Below are 22381 nucleotides of genomic sequence, written 5' to 3'. Positions count from 1 at the left end.
GGTCTCAAACCTGGGCCTTCATAATTTTATTTTTGATTTAACTTATTTAAATGCCAGACTCCTATTTCCAATCGCCTTGACTACCTGGCGTCCACGATTTTTACGAGACTGAACAAGAGGAATATTGGCAGAAATTCATTATGTGTTACTTAATTATGTTGTTACTTTGAAACATCAGCTTTTTCTTTTGAATAACGTCACACGATATAGTGTTCTAAGTATACAAACATAAGTTTATTTATATTCTTTCTCCCCTTCAGATAGGCCCGTATCCACGGGAAGCAACCCCCCTAAATTTTTACTGCCCCCTAAAATTTTCAAGGTAGGCTTGCAAATAAATTATAATATGGTGATGAACTATAATATGGCTTGATTAGCCCCACGTAACTTCTACTGGGCACACCTACATTTTTGGCGTGGCTACAAGCCTGCCCTCAGCTCTGAGATGATTAATGTTTGGCATATGGTGGTGCATTTGCAAAAGGTTGTATCGTGAAAGTATTGCGTTTTGTGCTCTGAGGTCCACAAGTAAAATATATATATATATATATATATATACATAAATAAATAAATTTTAAAAAGCCATAAAAGCAAACGTTTGAAGATTTCAGCCTTTGATAAGTTTCGTCCAGTAGATTGATTACTCTTATATTGTTTCACTCACTGGAACAGAATATTGTGTTCATTACTGGTCAAGGCATTTTACAAACATTCATTACTAGCATATATTACCCGCTTCGCTGGGTTGAAATGAAAATTTAAATGCACAACTCCATATCTCATGTGTTTAATACCCGTGAAATATGCTTGCAGTAAATGTTAACATTATATCGCCTGTCATTTATGTTAACCCGCCGAGTGACACGGTCATGCGGGTTGCATATAAATACGTTTATTTTTACCTATGATGAACTAACAAAGGATTTGTACCTTATGGACACTTGAATGGTCAATTATCTCAAGACACTGGTGATTAAAAATTAAAGTGATATGATAAAAACAATCTAGGGTCCAAATCCTAATAACCCCCCAAAAATGAAAGAAATTGGTTCAGCCGTATTAGCGTGATGAGGGAACAAAGGATTTGTACGTTCTCTTTTATATATATAGATCAAAGGACACAGTGGATCAATAGTGAAGCGCTCACCTCTAGTGAGAGGGATACCTGGATCAAATTCAAGCCATATGAATTTGTGGTGAACAACATCGTGCCCATGGTTTTTCTCGAGATTCAGACCTTCCTCCCTCATGACCATTCCACCGATTATTTTATAATCATTCACTCTCGTTAGTCATCCATCTCCCTTTGCCTACAGGAGATATTCGTGTAACATAAAAGTAGAAATTTCATTTTATTTTATTGAGTAATAAGCCACTGTAACTAGTTTCTTATCATTACTGTGAGACCACATCTGTTTATTTATTGGTCTAAATGTTAACTCATGTGCTCAAAACACTTCAGCTAATTTGTAAATGTTCACATGGACTAATATAAACAATTTACGAGTATGTTTCATGGAATAGAGAAAGCGCTAGAATATTATGATGAAATAATATTGCTCATGTGTAAAGTAGTTCGATAATAGCATTGTTAAATTAGAATGCTCATGAACATAATTATCATCGTAAGTTTGTGCGTCCTTGTGTTGAACTCAATAAAGAATTTAAATTATTTTTACTTGGAGAAATGTTTTTTTTATGTATTAATTTCCTTGGGCTTTCCCCTGAGCGCAAAGCTATCAAATCCACGATGAACTTGTATATAAATAATTAGCACTCTACTATCAAATAACTATGCTTCTATATTCAAATAATTGGTAATAAATAAATAAACAAATAGCTTGCTTTTTAAATAAATCTGTTACTTTTCTTATTATTTGTGTTATTAGCAACGTTGTACACATTTGAAAAACATGCATCATATCTTTCGCTAAACCGTTTCCCTAGTAAGCGGCGAGGACATTTTCCCTTGTACCGACCTGTGACGTACAAACATGGTGGTCGTTGTTTTAAGCGCACGAATAGCAGACCGGAATTTAATCGCAAATTTCGACTGGTTAGAATCGTCGCATGAGTGAAAAGAAGTGTTACCCGTAATCTGCTAGCTCTGAAGTTTTTTTTTTTTTAGAGCAATAAAAAAAAATCATTGGAAATGTAGTGAAAGAGCGTCCGACGAGGACCGTCACGAAGGTTGAGCAAACCAGTAAATAGCATCTGTTCCTAAAGTTGAAAGAACATTTGACCTTAACGTGCTTCAGCAACGACGGCGATGTTACAGATGGAGCTAAACGCTTTCTCAAACACATTTCGGCGAGCTGGTATGACATGGACACACAAAAACTGCCACAACGCCTACAAAAATGCATCGACCCAAATGGTGATTATTTTGAAAAATAGATGAATTTACGAGCTTTAAAATGATGTAAACGTTGTTGAAAATAAACGTTTTTTTTATATTTCTAAATAATAGGAGACCTTACTCTTGGGACTACCTTTGTATATAGAATTAGTTTATACCGAATGAGTTGCGTAGGTCTACCTATCTTTTATTTTTTCATGAGGAAAATAGTTGGACAAGTATTGTTCTTGCCCTTTCAACTACCTAGGTATAATTGCTTCTAACTCCATTCCAGTAAATTCTGATCCACATTATTTTATTGAAACTGATGGTGATTATCATTTAACACCATAAAAATGAAACTTTAGTTTAATGTTACACGATTATGCCCTTTGGGCTAAAGGAGGCGGATGATTAATGAAATTGAATGATTGTGAAATTATTTTTTGTGTGTGTTTTTCCACCGGAGATCGAACCCGGGACCACATGCACCCATAGCATATGCGCTAGGCACAAGACCATCAGCGAAGGCTGTATTTAAACCATAATGGATACTTTTCAGATCGAATTTGGAGAAAAGTATATGTTTTCATATCAGTGTTGAAATCTATCAAGAGAAATTTATTTCTGAAACACGGATTCTTTGATACAGTAAGGAAGAAACAAAATGATAATTACAGAACTAAAAGGAAAAAATGAAAATGAAATTTTTGAGTTTTAAGTCCCACGGTTATGCCGGTTAGGCTAAAGGAGACGGTGATGATGAGGGATGAATGAAATGGTGGAATGAAGAAAGTGGGAGGAAACGGGAGAACCCCGAGAAAACCCACGCACACGGGAACTAAAAGGATATTGAAAAAAATGGTTGACAGTTGTGAACAATTAAACATGGGAAATTGTTGCTGTATTAATTGTTTAGATGAAGTGACAATAGGCCCTACCACCAGTGATGTTATTCAAATTTGTTAACAACCGGTTCTGTATATATATACAGGGTTTTAATGAACTATACCGACAAACTTTAAGAAGTAATTTATTGCATCAAAATAAGAAAAAAGTTCATATGGACCTATGGCGAAAAGTGCATAGGTTCAGAGCTAGGGCTGTCCAAATTCGCGAAAAGGCCAAATTTCAAGAGACCCTATTTCGAATTCGAAAGACTGTGGATGGTGGTGGTTATCACCGTGAAGGAAGTCACGCATACACAATCCAAAAATCCAAAAATTCTTATTTTATTAATGTTCAATGGACGTACAGATTATTCCCTGCAGGGTGAAATTCCATGACACGCTATCAACCGAATTTTGAGGTATGCTTTGATTTTATGATTGGTCTAAAGTAGGTAAACGATAAACCGTTATAGCACTGAACAGGGAACCCTTTGGCGCGATATCGGAAGTGTTAAAGATCTTCGTCAACACGGTCTCTCGTACTCGGGAAAACGCATGGTGCTATGTGTTCTTTCACGCTTATAAGTGAAGAAAACGTGAAATATATAATGACGAAATACATTTCATTACACGTTATTCCGAACACAAAGAAACATGGAGCTGCCTGTTCCTAACACTTCTGCCTTCCCTCTGAAGCATTGGATGTCCATTCTTGTCAAGTTTTACCTCATAGGTCCATATGAACTTTTTCACTTATATTGATGTAAGGGATCACCTCTTACAATTTGTCGGTATAGTTCATTAACACCCTATATATATATGAATTGTTTACACCCTATATATATATGAAGGGTGTCCATAAAGTCCGTTGCCATGTCGTGTTTCTTCGAAACGACTACGAATATGACAAAACGCAAAAACACGTCCGTCATTATTATCAGGGGCTTGAATTGTGAGCTATAAAATATAAATTACAGACCACTCATACAAAGGTACGTGGGGTAAACTTGAAAATTTCAAATTGTAAAGGGGGCTGAGTAATATATCGTTGGAAAAGTCTCAACAAGAGAAATATTTTGCGGAAAGTTTCAAGTCCCAATGTGGGCCCCATCCAAAATGGTGGGGTTCACATTTCGTGTTCATAAAGTCCGATGCCACCCCGGGTATCTGCTAAAAGACTGCGAACAAGAGAAAACACAAAAACACGTCCGTCATTATTTTAAGGGGCTGTAATTGTGTGTTGTAAAAGTTCCACCCCAGAGCCCTCTCCCAAACAGGAGCAAGGAGGTAAACTTGAACATTTCAAATGGCAAAGGGGACGAGTAATTTAAATAGGTTCAACGAAAGACCATTTGCTGTGAGTTTTAAATTTGCTAGGTTGCCGACATCTAAATTGGCGGTGAAATCAAATTTGTGAGTGAACGCCTTTGATGACTTTTAGATATATATGGCTAGTGAATGTGAACCTTCTACGGTTTTGTAATTTGTAGGCAGGGTGTAAATATCCTAAATACGTTTGTAAAACGAGAAAATTATGAGTTATTGGGTGGAGACTTTGTTTCTGTTCATGTTGCTCCTAGTTTGGGAATCGGAGTCCCATTTTCCTGTTATACTGTATTACCATAACAGCACTTTACAAAATAGTTATGTCAAAACTGGGAATAAAGAGTTGCGAAAATATCAACATCAGAAAAAAAAAGGATCAGTTCTATCGGAGTGTAAAGACACCCGTACCCCTATTTGGGGGTCCGGGGTGGAACTTTCGTAGCACACAATTGCAATCCCTTGAAATAATGACAGACGTGTTTTTTGCGTTTTCTCATACTTGCAGCCGTTTCGTAGATACACGGGGTGGCAACGGACTTCATGACCACGAAATGTGAACCTCTGCCATCTTGGATGGGGTCAACATAGCGACTTGAAACTTTCGAAAATATTTCTCTTGTTGATACTTTTTTCAACTATGTATTACTCGACCCCTTTACCATTTAAAATTTTCAAGTTGAACCCTCATATCCCTATATGGGGATGTCTGGCCTAGACCTTTTATAGCTGAAAATTCATGCTGAAAATTCATATATATATATATATATATATATATATATATATATATATATATATATATATATATATATATATATATATATATATGTATGTATATATATGTATGTATATATATGTATATATATGTGTATATATATAGAAAGAGAGAGAACTCTCTTAGGAAACAAAGAAACGAGCCATTGAAGGTAGATTCAAGTAAACTTTCTACTGGATACCACAAGTGACAGGTAGCGATCTATTCAGCATCCTAATATAAATTAGTGTTACGAAATTAGGTTGCACTGCTAACATCTTGGGAACGAATTATCCGAGATAGATGGTTGTAAAAAAAAAAAAATGTTAATATAGCAATGGATCAACAATTGTTGATAATGGTATGTATACGTTTCAAATATAAATAACCTTCACCACTACACTCATGTGATCCCAGTTCTCATTCTTGATATCTGAGCATTTGAGATTAAGAAATAAACGATTATACCTTGTTCTGAGCTCATATGTTTAACCCTGTTGCTGTAAGAATTTCTGAAAACGAAGATAGTTAAACCAAACTTGACTGTTCCTGGATATAACTGGGTAAAATTTATTTTTATGTCTGGGTATAACAATCGGTTCTGCGAATTAGAAATATTTTAGCAATCGGTTCTAGCGAACCGTTGAGAAACGACTGAACAACACCACTACCTACCGCACAATCAAAATGGAATCTTCATTTAATAATAGTACTATCAGGCTTTCTTCCAGAAAATATGGTCTGGCGAGTGTTAAATGGGGCACATCATCAAAAGGTGAGAGGACTGTACTGGGACACTATTTTGGTGCATTGACAATGTCAGTTTATTTTTTCTTAGCTGTGGGGAATGTGAAAAACTCTGATGTGAGAGTGGAGAACAAAGCCCTCCCGAAAGAAACACTGATTTTAAAACTAACTCTATGGCTTAACGAGCTTACGCAACAAGAAATAGACACCAATGGATCTTATTTTGTCCGAAGCCAATTAAGTCAAGATTAGGAGGATACATCTATCTAATGTACCTTACTTCCCGGATATCTTGCTTTTATTTTCTCATCTTCTAGGTTCCCCAAAAGAAGAGTAAGTTATCCTATCCAAAATTCTATCCAACTGGAACTCTATACCGTTCGACTTCCAGTACTAGCGACGAGTCCTGGCCTTCTTACAAGTTAGATGTCGTGATCTAATAAATAGTGAAATATCTGATGAGTTCTATTCCGTAATAGTTTCCAATCGATCCCTTGCTAATCCACTTTTGCTCCAAAATATCTCCACGGGAGTTTGTTTTCGAATATCTTTAGCTTATCCTCGTTTCCAGAAGTTAGAGACCTACTTCGCATCCATAAAGTACTAATGGCATTACCATGCTGTTATAGATTTTTAAGTTCCTCTATATTACTCCTGATCATGAGTTTCCCTTTATTCTACATTTGATTTATTTAATGATTTCATGATCATTTGTCATAATTGCATCTATGTAGTTACTAGTATGTCTGTTCACTTCCTCTAATTTATTGTCATCAATTGCAATGTTTCTGCCATATCGATTAGCGTAGTTCTCACTCATTTACTTTGATTTTTTATACTTACACCTAGGTCGATTTCTTCATACTCTATTAAGAGAATATTAATATTCTCTTCGAATGATCTTTAATATAAACTGCAAATTTTTGTCTTCTATGTTTCCAACTAACTCTAAGTATTCTTTGTCGTGAACAATCTCCGTGTGCGTGATTTTTCTCCGGTATTTTCCCACATCTTTATTCCACAATTTTTATCGTCATCACCGTCTCCCTTAGTTTCAGAGCGCAATTGTGGGACGTTAAACTTAAAACAAAAGAATTCTACAGGGTGTGGCATAACCGACTAAGCAGTTTCTATCGATTACCAGGAGAGCTGTGGTGGGGATAGGCAGTTACACGAGGTCTGCCTTTGTTCAGTTGTTGAACCCATTTCAGTAGCTAATATGGTCTGGACCGGTGAACATCGTGGTTTTGCCGTTCGCGCTTATTATGAAAACAACAGATCTGTGATCGCTACACAACGATCTTTGAGGGGTGATGTCGAGTGGCCTGCGTGGTCACCAGATTTGAGCATTTGTGACTACTTTCTTTGGGGATATCTGAAGGAAAAGGTTTTCAAAAGCCGCCCTCACACCCTACCAGAGTTAAAACAGCAGATTATTGACGAAGTGAATGTCATACCCCGCGATATGTGTGCAAGAGCTGCTCGAAACTTCAGGGACCGTCTACAACAATGTATTGATGCTAACGGCCGCCATCTTGAGGACATTATTTTCGAAACTAAATGAATGTAGAATGGTATATTGTACTAATTTAGAAAATAAATTTAGGAAATAAAAACATTTTTTCTCTATATATCCAGATTTACTTTTTATTGCTCCTCCAAACTGCTTAGTTGGTGATGCCGCACCCTGTATGTAGACGAGCAATTGTTTAAGACCATTTAAGTTTAGTTCCTTGTTGCCATCTTTGTTGATAGCGCATTGCGAAATAAAGTAAAAGATTAACGATAATAGGGTGTCTCTCTGTATTATATAGTTATAAACTCTGAAAGATTCTGACAGAGTTTTTCCTATCTGCAGCATACTGCTGATTTCACTAAAGCAAATCTTTACTCTTACAATCTTCTTGGGAATTCTAAATCCCTCTAGTACAGTATAAATTTGTTCTCCTCTAACCGAGTCATATACTTTTCTTAAAACGTGAATAATTGGTAAACTGTGTTGCTATCTTCAAATCTGAAGAAAACTTGCACTGATATGAAAGTAAGTATAGAGACTAATACAGTGCATTAGCAACAGTATTCTGCTATAAGTGTTGAGGAAATAAATTTTACAGGAGAAAAATAATAAGTAATGTGTATTTTAATAGCTTATGTACGTAAAGACAACAATTTTCTGAATTTTGAATGTATGTTCGAAATCTTCTGTGTGATAATTATTTGAACGAATCAATAAAAAAAAAGAGATAAGGTAACGGTTTGTACATCTGCAAGTTTAGTTTTGTAATCGACAAACAGAGACTGTTTCCTATACAAACTGAACATACAATGTTCTACTTTCTTACATTGGAGACCACATATAAAGTTAACCAAGAAAGTTCTGTCGCTTTTTCACCCACCACCTTCGAACATCGATATGACAACTAAGACGTACCCGGAAGACCAAAAATAGTCCCCATCAGCATCAACGACCTCCTGCTAACAATCTGGAAGGCCACGGATTCCATCGTGGTAGAACATGGTGGGCTGTGAAGCAAATAAGGTATCAAGTGCATTTTGCAACTCTACTAGGGATTTGAACTGGCGTCCTCTAAGGTGATTTATCAATGAATGGAACAAGCGATAATCAGACGATACAATGTCCGGAGAGTATGGTCGATGCAATAGTGTTTCCCATTCAAGCCATAGAATGGTGTCCAGGGTCATCCTACCCACGTGGGGCTCAGCCTTGTCCTCTAACAGGAGGACCACTTTGCGACCCAGAAGTGCAGGCTCCAGAGTTTTGAGTTGTTTTTTTTTTTTTTCTTGGCTTAGCTGTAGACAGTACACAGTTGCATTAATACTCTCACCAGCTGGAAGAAGTTCCCGACGCACTATGCCGCGAACAGCCCACCAAACACACAGGAGGACTTTCTTCTGGTGCAGTGCTGGTTTTGCCTGTTTTGGAACTGGCTCATGGGAAGCTAACCAATAATGAGGCGCCGTGGAACTTCGTGCAGGACCTACTTCTCATCACATGTGAACACCCTGTCCAGAAATGGCTCCTTACTTCGAAGAGACAGCAAAGAAACACAGGTGTCTGCTAGCGTTGCCTTCTGACCTGGAGTCAAATCATGTAGGCCCCATCGACCCAACTTGTAGTGCTTCCCAAATTGATGGAGGTACTGCCGAATGATTTCTCCACTCACGCGGAATTGTAGTCCCAGCTCCTCACATATATGGCCACTGTTTTCTTCAATTTCTGCCTGAAGACCTTCATTTAGTACATGTGTTGATCTTCAGGCACGTAGTGCGTCTTCGAGTGTTTCGTCACTGTCCTTAAACTTGTTAAACCACCGATGCACTGTGCACGAAGTCACGACACCTTCACCAAAGTCTTGGCATATCTTCCGCCCCGCTGCAGCGGCGTTTGACCTCAGTTTGAACTCGTACAGCAAACACGCCTTTACGACGCTCTGTGGAGGTCTCATGGTCATTCTGTCCTTACGCAAGTTCACGGTGTAACTGAACTGCCATAACCAGTTAGCATGTTGGATATACCCACACCAACAACTGACCTTCGCCTTATCTCCATTTACATTCAATTCACGGTGTGAGGGATAATTGAACACAGACCTTCACAAAAGCGACAAAACTTTCTTGGTTACCTTTATAATTATTTACAAAATAATCTTACTTATAGGCGGTGTGTATTCTCTTGTCTCTTTGGGAGAAAGGAAACATCTTACCGGGTCCCTGAGCAATCACTGCCTGCTGAGGACTTTCCTTTCCTGCTATCTATGGGTAGGGGAAAGTCGGATAAAACCGGGTAGGTGGACAAAACCGGGACCTGGATTTTCTGGCTATATTAGTGCCACTATCTGTCGGCCAACGCATGGAATTAGTTGCAAACAGCCGCCATGTCATTCTTGGTTTAAGAGAAAGCTGAGTAAGTAGTCCCTTTGTCGTTGGCGATGTGTTGAAGAATTTGTGTAGAAAAGTTTTGATTTGTCTCCCATCGATAATATACTGCTGTCCCTAACCACTGGAAGATTGACTTATGTAAGTATACAACATATAATAACTCTTTCTGCTGTTATTTCATATCTTGAATCAGGATTTTTGTACTCTTCGAAAGGTGCTAGGCTTGTAGTTCTGAATAATAGCATAGTAGGATAAAACCGGGACATCAACAGTAAGACAGAACCGGGTAGTACAGTGTAAATCTGAGAAGGTTAGATGGATTATCTTAACTGTAAAGGATGGGCACACGAAACTTGTAGCAATATGGACAAATATGATGAAACTTTTATTTGTGATTTTTGTGGTTAGATTTAACAAAATCGTGACCTAAAGTTATTTTTCTCTATGTTATTGGTCTAATATGGTCTAGCTCTCTATAATTTCCGTACTTTTTAAGTTCTCATATTTTTTTCAGTTGTATTAATTCTTACTGTACTAGTTCGTGGAGTAATTACATATTTTTTCTTGTAAAAGAAAAGAAAAGATAATTATTTTACATGTACCCGGTTTTGTCCGACCTGGTCGGACAAAACTGTGTTTTTGCATACCCTTTAAAAAGTGTTTTTGCTCTCGAAATTTAACAGGTTTTTCCACTGAAATAAACATTTTTGTGTCAATAACAAATCTATTTAGCATTTGGAAACTAATTCAAGCTATACTATCCATATAAATGCTGAGGAACAAGCAAAAACATTTTGGGTCCCGGTTTCGTCCGACTTTTCCCTGTATTAATTAAAAGAATTGACAGCAGAGACCCGTTGAATGACCCTGTAATCCAGCTCTTTCAGATAGTATGATAGCGAATGGCCTGTGGTGTGAAAGTTGATCTTTCAGGGTGTTCTGTGCTCCCGCCAACTATACTGAATTCAGGCTCAAGGCGGTGGTTTAAGTCTACGTCAATAATAGATCCCATCTCTCTTAACTTAGTGTTACAGAACGATGAAAAAACTCAAGACCAAACTCCAAACAATTAATGAAATATTTTCAGTTTAAACTACGGATTGTGTTATCAATGCTGTAATGATACAAACAATATTTTATACTCTAGGTCTAGTTGTACTTTACAATATCGTGTTCGTGGGTTTTCTCGGGGTACCCCGTTTCCTCCTACATTTTCATTCACACACTCCTCCACCATTATTCACTTACTTTAATCATCCGTTTTCCTTAGCACAATGGAGATAACCGTGGGACATTAAACTGAAAGATAGAACTTACCATTTAGCCGGGCATTATAATCTTTTGCTGCCACTGCACAAACATCCTATTTATAATACGCGAGCGGTCCCGGGTTCGATTCCCAGTGGGGGCACTCGGTCGAAAATATGTAAAACGCTTTTTCAGGCCAGCCACCCGAATGAGGTTTTCCTGGGTTTTCCTCATTCACACCAGACAAATGTCGGGGTGGTACCTAACTTATAGGTCCCAGGCCGCTTCCTTCCTTCCCCGATCCTTTCTTCCTTCTCTTTCCCCGAATTGTGTGCTCGCTGAGGGACGTCATCTCTCAAAACATGAAGGGCTAAATGGCCTTAGATGCCGAAAGCCCAGAGACCTAAATCCAAAATCCTAAATCCCTATTTATAATACGGAAAACATGTCACGTCTGTGAGTAACGTTAATTCCTAATAGTACAAAGTCAAGCTAATAGTTACCTGACTGGTGTCAATAGATGCTGCTAGCGTGCAGGCAAATTCATATTTAAAACTATTGTAACAATTTAACTGCAACTTAAAAACAACATTACTTCAAATTAATCATTTAAAAATAGAACAAAGACCGCAATTACACAGCAAAAAATGGCGGTGTTAATACAACACTAATTTTAACATAGGTCATGATTCTAGCATGAGTACTATTTTATCATATTCTTATTTTAATCGGTGCTGCGGTTAACACAGACCCAATGTTACCGGTTTGACACACAGCCAGCATTCAATACTGTAAAAATGACAATGTGGCTGTGTTAAACAACTAGGCGAATGAACAAATGGAAGCGAAAGTAGGAATAGCGTCACGGTGTTCTTTCCATGTATACCTTATTTTATTAGTAATATTCAAACCCGCATGGTGAACGCAGGCTGTTAAAGTACTAAAATCGATAACTATGTTATTCCTCATTGATGTGCCAAACCTTTCATTGGCTAAGAACAATGACTTAATAAAGATATCACAGTCACCATAAAGTCCAGTGTATCCGATAAATACAGCTATAATGTAATTTTTAGCGCGCATACTGCATTGAAGGATATTATAAATGTCTAAGTAACTGACATTGAGAATTTATATTAATTTTATTTTTAGCTGTGAGCAAAGTTTTATACGGTATAGTTGATATTTATACGAAGTAACGAATAACGTATTATATTTCCTGTAATATTTCATGTTTTTTTTTTTTTTTTTTTTTTTTTAAGTGTATGCATTTTATGACAAAATTTACATTAGTAGAACTGAACCCATCCATCTGTTTTCGATATTCTTACATTTGTTCTCGCTGTATTTGAACACATAAAATGCAGGTCTGATAATTGATTGAACAATCACTATTTTAACAATTTACTTCAAAATCTGTTGAAGTTAAAGTATCACAAGACGTGTGTGAAAATTTAACCAAACTAGAGTAACACAGAGTTAATATGTTGAACCAACATATTCATTTTTTTTTCTGTCCATGTTAGATTTGAGTATTTATATTCGTGTATTTCTGTAGTAATATATTGTGACGGTTGAATTGCAAATTAAACTGTATTGTTTCCATTTAATTATATCCAAATGGAAATGATAATACTGAACATGAGCTTACTTTTCTATTTATTACTAGAATAAGTAAAAAAATGAGCTTTTAATTAATCCCAGTGTAACGTATGATATACAGAGGACCAAAGGCTTGGGCGCAACAACTACTTTCAAAATAGTGGAAATGCTGTTAGTACCACTTGAACATACCAATATTCGCATTTAGTACAAGATTAGTGCGTGATATGATGAATTAATAATGTCAAAGAGGTTATAATTTTCAATGATGAATTTGAATACAAAAGATTACGTGTGATATCACAAGGTAAGTGTCAACCTTGAGAACAGAATTCATTTTACCACGGTCTCTGTCAGCATGACTATACAAATGTATTGTTCGATGGACTTATTTAGTGAAAGACGGAAATGACTTTCTCATGTTTATTTATAATTTCGGTTTGTCTGCTAAGATTCATACTATAAAAGCAATGAAAGCAATGGGTAATGAGTAATCAAAGCGATTTCCCTTAATCAGAATGAATATAAGATTTTTTTTGTATGCCATGCTTTATATAGATATGTATATCATTCATTACACAATGAATCATTAAAGGCAAACGAGTTCTGTTAGTGAATATAGAATCTGCCAAGATTTTCCAAGATACACAGTAATATTCGTATTATTACTACATTTTTGGCAATATTATCGATAAGACAAGTCTTGTTCGGCAAGTAGTCATTAATAGGATAAACGTTTTTGCTATTACTTTACAGGCATCAATAACTCGTAAAACTATTAAATACTTCATATTACTTCACGTTAATATTATATATTCTTTTGTGAATAACTTGGCAACGAATTAATTTTACATTAGATTTTGGTAACTCCAGAGAACTATAGGCAAAGAAAAATTAAACTCAGATTAGTCAAAAGATTGACCCAAAAATGAAAGAAAAAATAGAGAAAGGAATGTACAATACTTTTACCGGCACTACCTCAAAAGAGGGAAGTTAAATTGCTTGATAATACACAACAATCACTTATTTTGAAATCAAGTCACGGATTCATCAGTAGTTCGTGTGACCTTCGAACTAGGTATCCTTTGTTCTAAAAATTAGAACTATACCACTGAGACACTGTATCTAATTTGGTCTTGAGATATTATAATAAAAATGGGATAATAATATTATAACAGAAATGCATGTACGTGAAAAAAATTCAAAGATCAGATTATTATAAGAATGAAAATATCAAAGTAACCTGAGTTACATGAATCATATAATTCTCTAAATATCTACGAAGAAAAGAGTAAGTTGCCATGTCACACGGCATTATTTCTGTGATTCTGATGTAAAAAAAAAAAAAGTCTCAATGTCAATACACTATATTGCTGGAATGTAATTCTGTTTCGAAGGGTCATGTACGGGCACCTTTATTATCTTCTTAAGAAGATCGACGTAATTTAACAATTAGGATTATTTAGCGAATAAGGCGATGAAAAACATAAGAGGTGAAATAATATTTTAAAAATTAAGAGAAAATATTGAACAATGATGTATTAATAGATCATAACAAGTGACTACTTCATCTGAGGAAACAGAACGATAGATGGCTAAACTGCACAATAGACATTCATTAAGCATTATTATTTCTCTGATGATTTATTTTGTTCAACACCAACTTTAGTGAATTAATATTTCAAAGTCTTTATTTTTGACGTTTAGAATATTTTAATAGCTACATTTATGTTTGTTAGAATCAAATCTTGCAACTTAGATTTCAAATGGTTCCATTCTAACTATAGATTTGAAGTTTTGTACAGATACGTAAACCCGATGACAATACAATATGTTCACACAATTTTTGCTGTAACTTATCGCTTTAATGTATAAATAGTTATTTGCATTTGATTATCGATCGTCTGTTGCTTATGTAACCCAAACCCTCACATAAGTGTGGTTAGTTGCAGACGTCGTCTAAGTGTTATGTTGACTTCAGAACAACAAGTTCGAGCATTCACACTTTTAAATCATTTTGAAAACGATTTGAAAGAGCTGCTATAGGTTTTGTAGCACGTTCTTAGAAAATAATATATATATATATATATATATATATATATATATATATATATATATATATATATATATATATATATATATATATATATATATATATATATATATATATATATAACTTGACGCATTGAAATTAAGTAGTATTTTCCAATAAATGAAATTAGGAGTAAAGAGTTGATTCCAGGACATTGAATAAGGAATAAAAGTAAAAAAAATAGCAAAAAACTATTAAAAACAAAGCTTTTATTAAAGGGGCAAACTACATTAAAAAGGATACCTGTTGATGGGGTAAAGTGAAGAAACTAGAACTAAAAGTATCTGACTCCCTTCATAAGATTGAGAGCTCCTGCCAAATATTTCTTCTTCAGTTTATCCTATCTCCAAAAAGAAAAAAAAGAAAGAAAAAGAAAAAGAAATTTTCTCCTTTCTAGTACATTTTCTTATCTTTTTAAAGTGAAATCTATAAAAATAGTCATTGAACTCTTTGTTTACGATGATCAAATCTTAGTTTTTTTCGTAATTAGCAGAAAATCAATGTTTTAGTGATCATTTTATATTCACTCAATAATGTATTGACAAGAGCAAAGATAACAAGAATACTGTCTCAAAAATTGCTTACTCACTGCAATACAACATGAGATTCAGAAACGCTTAAACAACACGCGTGGCTACCATGATATAATACATAAGTCTATTTGGGTAATTTCCAGAGAACTGAATAAATTCATCTTGTAGGATAATTTCTGACATGTTCATTTTTTTAAATATATGGACAAAACCATTAATAACATTTTAAAGAAAATAGTGCTGTTAGTGTACTGCTTCTTCTCAATTATTTCCGAGATTGGATTGGATTTGACTTTAGCGTCCCGTTCAGCAGCAAGGCTATATAAGGCGTGAACCTACAGCTTGACATGGAATCTGAACCACATAAGTTCCCTTCAGGAATCGAAACCGGGTCTCCCATCTCAAACATTTCCGAGAGAATTGCATAATACGATATTACAGGATCATTAATATTAAATTGACATGTGGAGCTCCAACTGATTCTTAAAAGTGTTTTCGTGAAAACTGCAATCTTCTATACCGTAAGTTTGAAATTTAATGTCTATTCGTTGAAGGACATGGCCTTTATTTTCTGCAAATAAAAATGGATAACCATCCAAACATTACTCTTATGCTATGTAGGTACAATGAAACTCATAAGCCCATCAACATCTTGAATTTGAATATTTTAAAAGTACAACATTAAATGAAGCCGCGGTGGCTCAGTTGTAGAGAAATCACCTCTGGTGCATGCGGTCCTTGGTTCGATCCCAGTTCGCGCCAAGTGAGCTTTGTGGTAGTAAAACACCATGTGCATGTTTTTCCTCGGTGTTCTCCCGTTTCGTCCCACTTTCTTTATTCCACCATTTCATTCATGTCTTATCATCATCTTCTCCTTTAGCCTAGCCGACATAAACGTGGAACGTAAAACTTAAAAATTTCATTTCATTTTTACAAGATGAAATTGTATCTTTTATAGACGTTTGGAAGTAAAAATATTGTGAGATTATGTCGAATGGAGCGTACCAGGTATATAAACAGAGACGCATTGTGTTCTGTGTGCAGTAAACTTATCTCAAAAGCTTCATTTGTATAATTTTCAGTATTTGGGGATGAAATTGACAGAACCGTAAGTCTATCTGTATGCTAAAAGCACACTTTAGCGCTCCACATATTCTTTGAAATATTGGATTTATAGTAAAAATTGTGAATCTCTGTAAATTAGATATCAAGAATGGAAAAATGAAATGAAATCTTTGAGTTTTACGTCCCACGGTTATGCCGGTTAGGCTAAAGGAGACAGTGATAATGAGAGATGAGTGAAATGGTGGAATGAAGAAAGTGGGGAACCCCGAGCACGGTGATTGTCCACCACAAAGTTCACTTGGCGGGGGCTGGGATCGAACCCGGGACCCCAAGCACCAGAGGTGAACGCTCTACCACAGAGCCACCGTGTCCCCATCAAGAATGGAAGTGAAATATAGAATGATAACCATGATTTTCTAAGTGGGACGACCAATGCTATTTATAATACAGTCATCTCAGTCTGAGAGTAACTCTAATATGCAAACTTCAAAACATTTATATAAAGATCTAGATGAAACATTTGGATATTCTTAATCCTTATCATAAACACAATACGCCTCAGTCCGTCAGTTGTGCTAATTTTTAATAGATCAGAGCCATGTTAATAGTTACCGCTAGCTGTGCTGCCTCCTATGTGATGACAAGAGATGTTGCTAGCGTGCAGGCAATTTGTAGACAAGTTGATGGCTTTAGGGAAATAACTATCCTTCCACCGCTGCTACCACGACCTGGCCCAATCCACTTGTTTACCCTCGCTGACCTGAAAACACATGAAGTTAATGCTGCGTTGCATTTTAGCATACACCCCTGAACTTCCACACCTGTATGGCTCTTACGTATTGGAGTGACCTGGCAACAGCCAAATGCTTTCAAGGACATTAAGTCATCAGAAGCCAACGGTTTATACGGTAATGCTACGTGATTGGTGGTTGGTTCAAAGAGCAGTGCGACTTAGTTCTAATAACAACAGTTCTCTTCTTTATAAGGAGAAGTAAATGTTCATAAACAAAAGAAATAATAATATATAATAATCAAGCTGATTTCATACCGTCAATTTGTTTTTAAATATAACTTGAAAATATCATTTTATTATTCGAACTAAAACTTCATAAAACACGTTCTTTTTTCAGTTGTCACTGGTTCCACTGATGGCATTGGCAAATATTATGCCAGAGAGTTGGCAAAGAGAGGAATTAATGTAGTGCTAATTAGCCGATCTCTAGAGAAACTGCGTAGTGTTGCTGATGACATAGGTAGGTACTTCACCTATTAAGTAAAATTAAGATACAGGTAAGTGTAAGTTGTCGTTTCAAGTTCTCATAAAATAAACCTGCAAAGAGTACTAAAAAGAAGGACAGAAAAGAAAAGGTATTGTTCACCTCATTAGCATTCAAACGCAATTACGAGTGATGATCCAAGTCAAGTCAGTAACTAAACAAAATTAAATAGGTGTGTATTGTAACATTTAGAAAGCTTCCATTTCTGGATTATCTAAAGATAAATTAATAGTTCCGCACTTCATGGCAAGTAATGAAAAAAATAGTTTGTAAAATTTAGACAAAAGTTAGAACCAACTTCTGGAGTATTCTACGAATAAAACATATCCAGCAATAAATTAAGTTTTCTGGATTTTTGCTGAAATAAATTAATAATGCCATATTGTGAAGTCATTAACGACATATTCTTTTGCAAATATGAACAAAGGCCCAAACAAAACTCATTCCCATCAATCACATTTCCGAGTCTTTATGTTACTAGTGGATAATTACATACACTAGATTTATTAATAATTTGTCGAATTATGAAATGTAAACAAAACAGTGTAAGCTGTTAAAAATTGGTAGAAATTCTTAAATTCTACTTCATTGACTTTTCAAAGAGAAATGGAGAATACCATGTTGTAGGATAGTTGATAACAATTGATTTCTGAAGTTTTATTAAAATAGTTAGACCTCTTTGCGAAAAGAAGTAGGTCTCACTGATTTTTCTTCTCGAATAAATTACTTTTAGTTGAGAAGTATACTAAAGTTAAGAAACCAACACATTTAAAGCTTACCTAAATGCCCAAAGAATAATTAGCACACTCGTATGGACGAAGATCATAAATTAATGCCGTGGCCTGACAAATGTCCTTGAAATTTGTTAATTTGTTAAAATCCCGAAGTAAAATCTATTCATGATTATACGTACATTCATTTGAAAGTAAAAATTTGTTTCAGGTTTTAAACCTTTTTTCTGTAAACTGCGGGGAACCACTATATTCTCCGGTTTGTTCCGTACATACAAATTAACTGCATATATAGAGGAAATTTAAGGTTTATCGCAGCAGAAACAAAACTTCTTCGTTGGATTCTATCCTGTGCTAAGCTAATACATTCTGAGTTTTTATTACCCACTTCTATAAGATTCTGTCATCCTCCTCGGTAATTATCCTTGGTCTTCCTAAAGGTCTTTCTTCCCTGTGCTTCTCACTTCGCTTCTATGCACCATCTAGTTTTACAAATTCACTAGTTTCTGAAACTCTTTTCACGCCACGTACTTTTCTCGAAACTGATTTTGAACTACTAGCATCAGCGAGTAGTATTTATACCCATAGAATGGTCAGAATTATGATTTTAAAAAATTGCCTTTAGTTTATTCCTTAAAAGTCAGGATAATGAAATGTTTTGTACGGAGTTGCTATTGTTTCCTCCTTGACTTTGTACTTATTTGCTAGTACTAATGGATACAGTCTTGGCTTACTACTATGTACTACGTCTTATCTCGTTAGACTTGTTTATACACTGAAACACATTACTAGGAAAAGCAAACAAACAAAGACAAACACACACACAAACAAAACGGTTCTTCTAAAACTTTCTGGAAAACATCGTTTCACTCACACTTCTGTTCATTTTTTTTTTTTTTTCATTTTCAACTGCCCTTACACAGTAAAAAAATGGATGTGTTAATTTTAACATAGGGCAGTGGTTCCAGCGTGACTACCACTATGCAATGTTAATTCAACACAAACCCCGTGGTGTTGACGTTTAACTCAGGGGGTGTGTTACGTTTTAACACACAACCGGTGTTGAGCGGTGTTAAATTCAGATCTGTGTTAGTATTTTCAGTGTTAATTCAATACCATATCATGGTCAGCATTGTGGGGAAATGTTTTGAGTGTTACTTGTGGTGGTGTTGCACCAACACGTAAAAAGTGACAGTGTGTAGTGTGTTAATTATTTTGTGTTAATATTACGCCATGTCAAGTATTAATATAACACAATCCCTGTGTTATTTCAACATCATTTTCTTATTATTTCAACACACAATCTGTGTCATAATTCAAGGTCAAAGCCGTTTAAGTAACACCATTTTGGTGTTAATTCAAAACTTCATGTGTTAAAATTCAAGTTCGGACCACCATATTAACACCGTTTTTGTTGTTAGTTCGATTCCACTTTCGTGTTACTACGACAACTATTTAGGCGTTGAAATAACTCCGTGTGCGATGTTGATGTAACCATTTTGCTGTGTTGGAAAAGCTTGTGGTGTGCACGTTTACACTTGCAGAAGATTCTAATTTTAAAATAAGAATAGTAAACTACAGAACACTTCATTTAGAAAACCTTCACAATTTTTTTGTCGTCCTTCGCAACATTTATTGTGAAATATTTCTTGATGGTGCGAAACACAACCCTCACCAACATTATATTCAAGAATGATAGGAAACTCTTATCTATACCCTTATAGTATGTTTGCGTCTTAATCGTGTATCTACTTGTTTTTCACCATTTTCGAAACAGTCCCCTGTGTTGACTGGTGAGCTCTAGTATAGTGTAGAAGTGCCACAGTAATGCGGTATTGTTTCTCGCTGTTGACATATTTCTTCAGAAATATTATGTAAAATAATTGAGAACACATCGCACGGTTTGCACGTTGAAGTTTTGGAATACCTGGATTTGTTCAAGTATTTCTTTCTTCTGTGTTTGTCTGTAGCTTCAGTATATAAGTCTTTATAATTTGATGCCTAACATATTTGGCAATCACGCAGAAAACAACACCGAAGATTCTACACTTGTGTTAATTTAACACACAGGCTCTGTGTCATTTCAACTACTGGCATTTGATACACAACTCCAAATGGAGAGTGAGTTATTCTAACCACCTGTTTGTGTTATATTTTAACACAATCGCTTTAACACATAGGCATGTCGTTGAAATAATACAACGATTTTTTACAGTGTAGCGACACTAAATGTTCTACATGGTCACAATGTAGAGCCAAGTAGAAATAGATTAGCTTATGTTCATCTTCACATTTCGATTGACATACCGCCCAGCATTAAATAGGCAAGGTAAAGATTTATTCAAAATGTCGAATAAGCAATATTTTCGTATCTCACATCGCATAGATTAAAGGAATTTGGTGATTAGTTTTCTTCTTTGAAAATTGTTTTTCATTCCTTAAATTTATTTTGTAATATTTATTTATAATTCTTGGTTTGCTACATAGCTGTAAATGTGTCTGCACGTAGGCTATTCGATTAAATGCATTTTTTCTGATTCACGATCTTTTTATTCTATTTTCATAAGATATATGTATTTCTACTGATATCGTAGTGTAAACGTAGTTGAGTGTGTGACAGGTTACTTATTAGGCTGAACTTCGTAACGGAAAAAGAAGATAAACTAATAATGGTACCAATTTCGTTACAGAAAAGAACTACCACGTTGCAACTAAAATCATCGTAGCTGATTTCTCTGAGGGAGTGTCGTTGTACGAAAGCATACGAAATGAACTTCAAGATCTGCCGGTTGCAATTTTAGGTAACTATTTTACATTTTCAATTTAAATAGGCTGGGGTCTTTGAGGTTTCAATCTTTTCTGCGCATTCAATCTCATAGTGTTCTCAATGGGCAAAACAGTTAATAAATCATTGATTATTAATTTGCTATTTCTAATTTAATATATATTTTTAATTTTCGTCTTTTACGTGGTGGGGAATCACAAGATACAAACAACAGAAACAACTCTATTTTTAAAATAAAGACTCGGTAACTTGACTTAACGTACCACAAGAGTTGCTAAAAGTGATCGTTGTTCAATTCAATGCACGTTATAGCCAAGGGCGCCCATGTTGTGGTTTCCAGGGGAGGGCAAGTATAAGTGACATTTCAAATATAGTCTCAGATTTTGCGGTAACTGTTCTTTAAAAAAACTATTGGATTTTCGATCTTCCGAAGTACAATTTCCTCCAGAGAGGGCGATCGCCCCACCTTGTCGCCCTGATGGGCGCCCTTGGTTATAGTACTGACCACGCCTGCAGAATGTGGAGGTGATTATTTTTAAAAAATGTTTCTGGGGTGGACGTGTTATTGGCGTACACTTTCCTTTCAAAATTCTTCATAGGCAAAGATTATACATGTACAAAGCAGGAGATTGCGGTGGCCATAACCCAATGTTGACAACTATTTTCTTCTGAAAACACTTCATGAATCCTGTGAGTGACTTGCATGAGGTGTGGCATGTTGCCGCATCTTATTGCATAAAGCAGTTGTTGATTTCTTCCGGTGTTGGCTTTCTGTAAACTTGTTCAGCTATCTCCAGACGCATTTTGTTATTCACAGTTGATTCGAAGGAAATTGGGTCCACTGTTCGTGTTCCTGATCCTGCATACGAAAGATCAGCTTCAAATTATGAACTGGGTCTTTACGAGTCAGTTGAGATTTTTTATGAGACCCAGTTTCTGACATTCAACACATTCACACAACTCGACAAGCCTAACCAGGTTTTACTTGTCGTAAAATATTGCAATGGATCCAAATATTATTTAGCAAACGTGCACGTACAGTAACATACATGTTTAGTTTTGTGGGGCTCTTTCGGTTTCTGAACATTTGAATATC

At 35.6% G+C, this 22381-nt stretch overlaps 1 protein-coding gene and 1 long non-coding RNA gene across 2 annotated transcripts in view; one reads left to right on the top strand and one right to left on the bottom strand.

Moving 5' to 3' along the window:
* The window catches only part of LOC145687773 (uncharacterized), a 152242-nt gene that overhangs the window by 47621 nt on the left and 82240 nt on the right, over positions 1–22381 (bottom strand). The window lies entirely within an intron of this gene.
* LOC145687772 (inactive hydroxysteroid dehydrogenase-like protein 1) overlaps positions 1–22381 on the top strand; it is an 89584-nt gene that overhangs the window by 10115 nt on the left and 57088 nt on the right. The window contains exons 2-3 of the mRNA XM_081761211.1: positions 17623–17745; positions 21191–21301. Coding sequence (XP_081617337.1) covers positions 17623–17745; positions 21191–21301 — 234 coding nt within the window. The remainder of the gene's footprint in view (positions 1–17622; positions 17746–21190; positions 21302–22381) is intronic.

This window comes from Thermobia domestica, chromosome 6 (assembly GCF_964235325.1).
Source record: "Thermobia domestica chromosome 6, izTheDome1.hap1.1, whole genome shotgun sequence".
In the NCBI taxonomy this organism is placed as follows: Eukaryota; Metazoa; Arthropoda; class Insecta; order Zygentoma; family Lepismatidae; genus Thermobia; species Thermobia domestica.
Note: the sequence above shows the minus strand (reverse complement) of the source record. Positions and strands in the feature narration are given on the sequence as shown.